This window comes from Ixodes scapularis, unplaced genomic scaffold (assembly GCF_016920785.2).
Source record: "Ixodes scapularis isolate PalLabHiFi unplaced genomic scaffold, ASM1692078v2 ptg001934l_1___fragment_3__unscaffolded, whole genome shotgun sequence".
Taxonomy (NCBI): Eukaryota; Metazoa; Arthropoda; class Arachnida; order Ixodida; family Ixodidae; genus Ixodes; species Ixodes scapularis.
This window is the reverse complement of record NW_024610211.1, coordinates 135634-146194: the sequence shown is the minus strand read 5'-3', so window position 1 is coordinate 146194 and position 10561 is coordinate 135634. Positions and strand designations below refer to the sequence as shown.

At 47.1% G+C, this 10561-nt stretch overlaps 1 protein-coding gene across 1 annotated transcript; it reads right to left on the bottom strand.

Moving 5' to 3' along the window:
• Window positions 1–1433: 1433 nt before the first annotated feature.
• Window positions 1434–2721, bottom strand: LOC115320087. The gene has a single exon (XM_042288337.1). It carries the CDS (start codon window positions 2556–2558, stop codon window positions 1434–1436), a length of 1125 nt encoding a protein of 374 aa, XP_042144271.1. The 5' UTR covers window positions 2559–2721.
• Window positions 2722–10561: the final 7840 nt, after the last annotated feature.

Below are 10561 nucleotides of genomic sequence, written 5' to 3'. Positions count from 1 at the left end.
CGTTTGTAATGATTTGTCGAAGATAATTTTTAAATAAAAAGATAGCCACTCTGCATATCGCTTTAAGAATTCATTCGGTATTTTATCCGGGCCTGTTGATTTTTTTGTATCCAGTGACAATAGCTTAGCAAATATTCCGGACTGGCTTATCTCTATTTCTGGCGTACTCGTTTCAATATCAGAATGAAAGGCCTCATCGAGATTTTGTACGTCGTGGGCTGTGAAAAGACTGATTGGAAAAACACGTTAAACCGATCTGCCATTTCTGCACTGTCAGTAATGACCACATCGTTTTCAACAATCTGCTCGATCATTTCCCTCTTTCCTCTTAAGAAACGCCAGAATTTCTGAGGGGCAGTTTTTATAAAGTTGTGAAGAGTCACTGAAAAGAATCTCTCTTTGGCTTGTTTGAGTGATGTTTTTAATTTAATTTTTAGAGCATTTATATGTTCTTTAAAACCTTTTCTGTGCCTTTTGATTTGACGTTTTAGGTGGATAATTTCACGCGTTATCCAGGGATTTGTGCGATATGTCTTTTTAGTTTTATTGGGAACAAAGGAATTAATACAAAAGGAAGTAGTAGTTTTAAAAAAATTCCACAGATCATCTACTGTACTTGTAATGCTTAGTTGGTCTAATGTTTCTAAGGATGTCTCTAAGTAATCTATAATACTTGTATCGTCTGCGCGAGTAAAGTCTTTAACAATTAGGGGCCTAGCAACCCTGCAATGACCCTGTCGTGGTAGTGGAATCGTAAACAAAATCATTTTATGGTCTGAAATTCCTTCTACAATTGAAATCTCGTAATCCGATATGTTTTCTGTAATAAAGACAAGGTCTAATGTTGACTGAGACTGGTCGGTGATTCTAGTGTATTCCTTGACTATTTGGGTAAGGTTGTGATTAAACGTTATGTCAATTATTTTTTCTCCGTTAAGGATATCAATGCCACCAGCTGTCAAAAGAGCCCAATTTACATGGGGCAAATTAAAATCTCCAGTCATGATTACCTTGGTAGTATCATTTACATATTTGCACAAAAACTCATTCAAGCCCTCCAAAAATTCTACTGGTGCGTTTGGCGTTCTATAAACCACTCCGAAAAGGAACGTTCGACTGTTATAAGAAATTCGGCACCAAACAGTTTCATCACAGTCGCATTCAAGCCCCACACAATCAATGTCATTTCTCAAACAAATAGCCACACCCCCGCCTCTGGTAGTTCTATCACACCTAACTAATTTATAATTGGGGGGAACAATGCAATCGCTTTCTATATTGGAGTTTAGCCATGTTTCTGTAATAGCTACCACATGGGGACTGTGGGCAAGAAACAAAATTTCTAGAGCTTCAATTTTATTAACCACACTTCGGGCGTTTAGGCTAATAACTCTCAATTCAGGTGGATCGTTTTCAGCCGCCCTTGCATCGCGTCAGTTGTAGGCTGCCCCACTGGGTTGAACACGACGTCGCTGGTTTAGATTAAGATCCCACACAAATGTTTCACCATTAATCTTCAGCTTGTCATGTACAAGTGATACCTTATCGCCCTTTGCTCTGTTCGATGCCGCGCTTCCCCATAATAGTTTTCTTACTTGCACTGTTTCTTTTGCGTAGTCACTACTGATACTGAGCTTAGTTCCTTTTAGTTTTCTACAGTTTTTAAATATTTCCTCTATCTCGTTGTAGTCGAAGAACTTTATGATTACCGGTCTATTCGTTTCCTCGCGCTTACGTCCAAGTCTGTGAATTCGCTCAATCGAAGTTACTGTGATGCCGAGAGTCTCCAGGAAGACATCTTTCGTTACGGTTCGCTTCAGTTCCTCAGTGCTTTCGTTGTGTTTTTCGGGTAAGCCAAATATAAGTAGATTATTTCGCCTTCCTCTATTTTCTAGGTCAATTAGCTTTTCACTTTGCTGTCTGACTGTCTGTTCTAGGTTTGCAACGACTTCCTTTAGACTATCAACTTTCACCATTTCGCTCTGAATATTTGACATTGCATTTTCCAGTTTATTAATTTTTCCGTGAATATTATGCATTTCTTGCCTAAGATTTGCTTGACCACTTTTAACTTCTTGAAGATCCTTACTCATCTGGCCCTGATTTTCCAAAATCTTTTCTAACTTCTGTTCTATTGTTAATGGTCCTGGGTTCGATTCAACGTCCCCAGAAAGCAGCAACAACATTAACCGACGCCAGCAATCACACAAAATGGCAAAACACTTTTGAGGGCACGGCACTATCACCACAAATTTGTAGCTATTTTTATAACTGTGCTGCTTGTATTGTAAACCAACCTGCAGAAGTAGTTGCGGAAATTTAGCCATGCTGGCCGTCGGGTGAGTGCCGAGCCCTCTGATGTTGGCCGGGTCTGGTCCTTGCTTTTGTAGTGGCGTGGTGGATGACGTTTCGCGCCCACGATGAAAATCCAGCCAATGGGGGCGGATGATGACTTGTTGTTGTCCGATGCTGTCCTCGGGTACCGTGAATGGCGTGTTGGATGGCGTTTCCAATAGTATCGGCATCACCTGCAGAAGTAGTTGCGGAAATTTAGCCATGCTGGCCGTCGGGTGAGTGCCGAGCCCTCTGATGTTGGCCGGGTCTGGTCCTTGCTTTTGTAGTGGCGTGGTGGATGACGTTTCGCGCCCACGATGAAAATCCAGCCAATGGGGGCGGATGATGACTTGTTGTTGTCCGATGCTGTCCTCGGGTACCGTGAATGGCGTGTTGGATGGCGTTTCCAATAGTATCGGCATCACCTGCAGAAGTAGTTGCGGAAATTTAGCCATGCTGGCCGTCGGGTGAGTACCGAGCCCTCTCATTTTTATGTTTTAAAGTTTTATATCGTCGATTTATTTAAAGGTGCTTTACCCTGTGCACGCATTTTGCACTATTCTGTTTCTTTATATTTTGGAAGAAGTATTGCTTCGTCCAAATATTTGCTTTTCAGCCCTTTCTCATGTAAATCAACCTTCACAACTACTAGAGTACACGAGTGCGAGCTCTGTGCTCAAAAAGGCACCTCGGCTGCACGAACTCTTGCTCAGCAGGAGTAACGTCTAAAGTCCAAGATTTTTCTCTGACTTTAGACGTCTATGATCTCGGGCTTTTGTTCTTAGACAGGGGAATAATAGTGTGCTTGCTCTCGTTCTAATAAGGCGAAAGGCTTACTTGTCCCATAACGCGAAAAAGCGGCATTGGCGTTGTGCCCGAAAACTGGCCATAAAAATAGGTCGCCAAACACGCGTCTCAGAAAAAAGAACACACCAACGCAGTTGTTTTTTCACGGAAGCCGGAGGGGGCGCTCAAGGTCAGACCGCACGGGCCTCAGAAATAGAAGACAAACAAAAGCACAGCAAGGCAGATGCTTCGTCACGAAAGCCGTCGTGAAGCCGCCGGGGTTCGCCGCGCCTGCGCAGTGGGGGAGCATGATGTCACCGCCGGAGAGACGTGTGCGAAAGCAAGACGTGGCGCGCGCTGCTTGTACGAATGCGCTGCGTGTAGGAATGTTTTCGCATTCCAACACAAAAGCAGTCTTAAGTGTCTTTGGCGAGTTGTGAAAACTGTAATTATTGTGGTAGAGTGGTGTTTTACATTTTTTCATAAAACCAGTTGTGGACCCAAAGTAGTCGTATATGCAAATAGAAGCTAAAGAGTGAAAATGATGAGCTTACAAAAAGCAGAAAGCACAAGGTTTCTTGTCTAAGAAATCTATGAGGTGTCGCTGGGACAGCCGGCTGCTTTACAACGTGAAACACCAGTGTTTGTTTGTTTGTTTCTTTCTTTGTTTTTGTCTCAAAATAACAGAACATTGCCCCCGCCCTCCCCCACCCCCATCCCACCCTTTCTAGTTGGACCTAGTCCTTCGGGGTGGGCTACTTGCCCCCCCCCCCTCCCCTTTTCGCATGAGTTTGATACCCCTGCCCTATACATTGTTTTTTCTAACTGGTGATGCATTGCTCCAAGGGTAATCAGGAGTGCACAAGTTATTTCCGGAATCGGCGGCGAATTTGGGATAAAGTCAAGTGGCATCAGGGTTGACAAATCATCATTTAGTGATTCAAATCGAACAAGGCCAAATTGTGAGAATGTACTTCGGAAGTCAGCAGTTTCACTCTCCTCGGAAAGTACCAGAATTAAATACTTCAAGTAAAGTACGAGTACTTACTCAGTGAATGAACTATGAGTAAAGTACAAGTATTCTAAACCTCCTTGCAGTGAGACTTGTACAATGTACTCAAAGTATTTCCCAACACAGGTGACCACACGACTTGGCCTCATGACAATCAATGCGTGAACAAGTATACGGGTGGTGACTGGAGCCAAATCGCTCCCGCGACTGGAAGAGCCGACCCCTAACGCTGTCTGCAGCTTAGCACGTGCGATGTACTTGCCAACCCCAGTGCACGACTGCGATGAAGGTTGGGCGGCATACAATCAGAACAAGATCGTGTTGCCCATTCTGCCTGTAACTTGAAGAAGTTAACGCCACCTTTTTCTCTAACTTTGTTGCGACTGCCATTACGATTTTTAATCTAACCCATATTTTGTAGGTTGTGAACGTGAAAGATTACTGCTGCGCGTTTTTTAGTGAAAGTCCAAAAATAGTGGCATTGTACCTTTTATAAAAGAGTCAAGAGGCTAAAAGTATATTTTTGTTGCAAGTAATAAACCAAAATCTCCTTCAAGTACCCGAAATCTTGTTCGTAAAAAGTACATTTTACTGCCCTCTTTTTGGGCGGATCTTTTATCACGCATTCTATTGCACAAAAAGTGCAGTGCAATTAAAAAAGAAACAATTCATAGATGTACTTGAACGATATGTGTGTTTTGATCGTTATAAAACCAGTCTTGCTTTTTTTTTTCTACAGACCTGCAGTGCTGAAGTGGAAGAAAAATTCAATAATTGGATGGTGCAATTGGAGCAGGCGAAAAATATCACTTGTGGATGATTGGTGCCGTGGTTAACAAGGGAAGTAACTTTTGTTGCGGCAACTGCAATAAACCAACACGTTCATGTGCCCTTTGTTTGAATCTGTCATTGATAAATTGCATATATTCTCTTTAGTTAGTCATGTGATGCTCAGTAACTTCAAGCTGGGCTGCGTTGCGGTACAAGCATTTCCTGTTGTATCCTTGATATATTTTTTCTATTATATCTATTTCAATCTGCATCAAGAAAAAATTTGTAGACGGTATCTGTAACTTAGTAATAAAATGTATTTAGAGTAATCGATTCTATTTCAATGTCCTCCTGGACACATACGCCTTGCGTTGCATGCGGTTTCAGAAATGAGCGTTCGTAATTCAAGGGAAACAATAAAGGAAATGGTTAGTTCAAACTTCAAGGTGGCACAGTGTTTAGTTGAGAAATCTGGAATATGGCCTTGGCGGACCAAACAAGAAATATAATTAAAAGGGAAAAAATGAGAAAAATATGAAAATGTATACCTGGAGGAATGGCTGCTCGGACACTCGGGCGCTAGCTTTAAAGTATTTCATCGACCTCCATTTTTATTTATTTATGTTTTGTCACACAACAGTGTCTGGGGTAAGGGGATACGAAATACGCGCTCTATTGCATTTCTGGCATATATGGAGGGGAACGGCGTTCGATTTCCCCACAAACAATTGTTTTCTGTGGAATTCAATTTCTAGGAAGTTCACCTGATATAATTAGACTGTGGCTGCGTTTACGTGGATGCGACTGTCGCGCATCGAATCGAGATTTGACTATTTCCATTGATAGTAGATCGGTAGAAAAAGAAAAAATTCACAGGGTCTCTTATGTTATCCTCAGGGTTCTCCCCAGGAATTTCTGAGAGGTGGACATGACCGGGGGAGGGAGTGAAGGGGGGGGGGGGGGGGGGGGGGTAGCATTCGTTTTTTTGTTAGGTTTCTTGGGTCGTCGCGTCTGTTTATCGCTACCCCCCCCCCCCCCCCCCCCCCCCGGGACGCTGCCGGCGGAGCGCCGCTGATATAGAGAAAGAAAAAAAAGAAAGGATGAAAGCTGTTTACAACTCTCTGTAACGCCGGATTAGAGCGCAGCTCTTGAGGAGGAGGAGGGAGGGTAGGGAGGGATAGGATGAAAGGGTACTGAGGGATAGGTGACTCCTTCAGGTCACGTGACCTCAGGTTGGTCACGTGACCTCAGGGGGCACGTGACCTCAGGGGGGTCACGTTACCTCAGGGGGTAACCTTCATGACTCTTGTGAGGGTAACCCTCGTAACCCTCGTGAGGGTAACTCTCGAAATCCTCGTGAGGGTAACCCTTGTGACCCACGTGACCCTCGTGATTGTACTCGTTTGAGGGTAACTAACCCTCGAAACCCTCATGAGGGTCACCAGGGTTACTCTCACGAGGGTTACGAGGGTAACCCTCGTGATTGTACTCGTTTGAGGGTAACTAATCCTCGAAACCCTCATGAGGGTCACCAGGGTTACTCTCATGAGGGCTACGAGGGTGACCCTCGTGGTCCTCGTGAGGGAAACCTTCGTGAGAGTAACCCTCGTAACCCTCACAAGGGGGGTTACGAAGGTTACGCGCGCTTACGACGACGGCGACGGCGACGCCGCTCAAGCCGGAAACGGGCGCCTAAAAGCTGCGCTCTGGAAGAAACACGCCGAGCGCCCGCGCTTTTTGTTTGAAGCAATGTCGCAGTGACGGCAATCAGCGATGCGATAGCGAACCATAACGTGGCGGTGCGCGGACCTGTTGAGTACGACGGCGACGGTCTGCAGCCATGTGCGCAGGCAAAATCGCACCATTAAAAAAAAAAAAAAGAAACGAGTGGTAGGCGGTCAGTTGGAGCGATGGGCGGCCAGTCGGAGCGGTGGGCGACGAAGCCACTGCCGCCCACCGTGGGGAGAACCCTATAGTTATCCCTAAGACGCCTTGGAGGCGAAAGCCCAAGCGCCGTTGCATTAAAGACAAACACCCATAATTTACCTAATTCACTTTGATTCCTCTTAATTTGCTTTGTCATCCTTCTTAATTTAATTGCCTCTAATTCGCCTGAGTGGTCACGTAAATGTGATAGCGAACTTCTGAAGACAGCGCGCTCTCTCACGGCGCACTTTTGGCGCCATTTCATTGGTCCCGGTAATAGCGAACCTCCGATGACAGTGCGCTCTCTGACCACGTACTTTCGGCGTATTTTGGAAACACCAAGATTTCGGGACACGCACGCTCCGCCACAACTTACGCCATCTATCAGCCGCCGTTGCGCTGGCGCTCATAACTCGATGGACCAGAGCAATTTTTTTTTCAATGCAAAGAAAACTAATCACTCAACCTCTTTGCACTTATGTGTCACTTTTTACTACGCTGCCCTCAAGAAGCAAAAAAAAAAAAAAAATTGGTGGTCGCAGGTTTGTAATAAGTATCGCCAACATGCAACCAAACGTTTACTCATTAGTTCCAATATAGGGCCGCAGAAAAATCATGTCTTTTCGACATTCAATGCAAACCTCAAGAGAACCACATCATCAATTTAGTGGCATTTTCGTGTATTTACACCCAGGTAGCACACGGTGTTGAAACAACATTGGAAGAGAATTCGCAAAAAAAAAGGTCCAATGCCCAGGTAACTATTTATGTTGTGAAAACAGACCGCGCAACAAAGTTTCGCAACATGAAAACAGTTTCATTGCAATCGCACAACAATGTTGCAGCAGCAGTCATAACACTGCAGAAGTGTCCGCTGCTAAAGCACAGCGGCAACTGTGTCGGTCAACCGTTGACTGTTTCTTGCTCGCAACAGTTACCGAAGCATTGCTTTTACCCAGCAAAGTGTGTGCTGTCCTGTTGTTGCTAAACATTCCGGAAAAGACCAGCGCAGCCGTAAGCGAAACATTATCACGCAACACAAGCTCCGCCAACAACGTCACGTTTGCATTTGCGAGAGTGCAGAACTGCTGTTTTGCTACTATTCGACTGATGTTGCGGTAGCGTCAGGCCCTTTGTTTCGAAATGTTGTGGCAACGTAACTTTTTTTTTTTTTTTTTTTGCTTTCGGAAAACAAAGTTTAAAAACAGTCATCGCAACGTCCGTTTTTACAGTCAGCAAACTGTTCCCGTGGCAGATTCAAAAACAGTTTGCATTTATACTGCCAGAATGCAGTCGCCAGACATTGCTTTCCAAAAGTTTTCCAACCGTACGACACAACAGTTTTGCGCTAGGTTTTGATAGGTGTTTCGAGGAATTGTTTCGGAAACACTCGGCACCAATGTTGGTTGACTGTTGCTCAAACCTATTCGGCAGACGTTGTGCGCCACAACGGCACTGCAGCTGTACATCAGTTTTTGTCAACTGTTGCCGCATGCATCTTCTCAACATTTGCACTGCATGACGAGGCAACGCTCCTCGCGACATTGCTTCGTCATGATCGGGCAACAATGTCATGCTTTTTGTTGCTAGAGTCTGTCATGCCACAGCTGTGTGGCATAGTTTAGCGGGTGTTCCTCACTTCTCTCGCAACAATTAGAAAACAGTTGGGCAGCCTTTTGGCAATTGTTACGGTCACCTTATCGCGGAACAGTAGTACGTACAATCGGCACGGTATGAAACCCGAACGCCGGAAAGCGTGGCCATCGAGACGGGCTGCTCCACCTGGAGGGCCCCTGAGAACTAATGAAAATGCGCCCGGGTTGCGAGGGTGCGGGTCCTACTAAGATATGCTCGACCCTCGCGCGGCGCGTCTGGGACTTCCGCGTTTCGCCGGTGGCGCGCTCTAAGCGCCGTCACTCAGGGTGTTTTCGTGTCGCCGCACTGTCGTCCGGTCGACACCTGCGGCTTGCGCGCGGCGTGAGAAGGTCGATGCTGGGAGCAGCAGCAAGCTGCTTGCGCGCGCCCATGGTGTCGTCTCCTCCTGGCGTGCGCAGTTTTATTGTTTGTTATACCTTGTAGGGTTCTCGTCCGATTCCCCAGGCCCCTGTCTCCGGATGAACGTGACACAGCAAACGCATAGCTCTCGGCAGAAGGGGTTTATTCCACTCACGTTCTGCTGGGGGTTTCGGGATCGGGAGAAGTGATCGAGGAGGCCTGGAGGGGCTGCGCCGCCACTGTATGCTGCATGCCGATCGTCCGTGCGGTGCTAGTCCACACCGCATCCCGTGGACGTCGCCGTCGAGGGTCAAATCCGGAGTCTAAATCCGGACCATGTCACCGGGCCGTCGCCCGAGCCGACGTCGCGGTCGCCACCACCGCGCACGTCCGTCGTGGCCCGTTTTCCGCGCAAGAGTCCCCTCCCTATTTCCCGTCGTCCGAGCCCTCCCCGCCGTTCCCGCCGTCACCGCGTACCAGACCGGCCGGAGCCTCTTCTTTCCCATCTTGGGCGGTCTCTCGCTGGAGCTCCCCGTCTGGCTCTGCCGTAGCACGTGCAGGGCCTCGGGCGCCGACGCTGTCCGGGAGGGGGGTCCTATGATGTCCACCGCCGACACCGCCAATGTCTTCAAGATGGGTCCCGAGAGAGGAGGCGCTCGGGAACCAAACCTCAAAGGCGCCGTCCTTGCCACGGAGGGGACCGAAAACGAGTCTCCAGGCGCCGGCGTCCGGTTGTCGACCAGAAGGGATGCCGACGGGACCCCACACCATCCCCCCCTCAAACGAATGCCCGGGGGTCATGAAGGTCAGAAGTGGAGGTGGCGCAGAAGACCCAAATACCGCACGGGAGCTCAGCTGAGTGTCGCCGATAATGGCGATCACCCTTGATGATTGCGGCGAGGGTGCCAAACGAGGCAAGCCCGCGGGGACAGTTCATTCGCCGGGAAGCTCGACCAGGCAGCGTACAGTCCAGAAGCGGGCACAGAGCACCACCGCTCACAGCACGCACCGGCACTAGGTCACACACAATACACCAAAACTTTAAAGTCTTTTCCCCCCAGTGTTCGAGACAGAAAAACAAACGCCAACAAATCGCGGCACTGAATATCAGACAGCATGACAAAACCAAATCTTCAGCACAGTGAGCTTGCCACGAGATACAAACGAAGCCTTTCCGTTCTAAAACTATTAAGCGTGCACTCATCAAGGCCGTCACGCTACATGTTCAAAAGACGTACCCAAAAATAAAACTAATAATCCAGACAGGAAGCATGCAACAACACTAATCTATTGTCGAAATGTATAGTCATTAGACCACCATTGCTCTTATACAAGACAACCCAATCTCTCTGCTAAAATGTTACATAATCTACGGGAGCGCTAGAGAATCGTTTCTCTGACAACAAAATTCACTTTCCTCACAGCTAAATCACTTGTGATGAAAACACAAAACGTGAACACAAAAGATTACCGGCTGCACGTCACAAGCAGCTACAAATCCTACACCGTTTGCGAGGTGCGATGCACAATAACCATACGAACAAAACCTGCTGCTAACAGTATCAATTAACATTACGCACATTCACGCAGACATCCTTCGCGACTCCTATGCCACAAGCAAGCCGCGACTATGCTACGCGGCATGCTGGATGGATAACCACCACCCCGAGAGGCCCGTGTCCCGCGGTACCGGCCATTGAGACCAGCACAAGGGGACAACGTTTTGATATGCCGGAT

What these genes read in the sequence shown, in the direction of transcription:
- LOC115320087 (XM_042288337.1), bottom strand. Translation starts at nt 2,558, where the DNA reads ATGGCTAAATTTCCGCAACTACTTCTGCAGGTGATGCCGATACTATTG.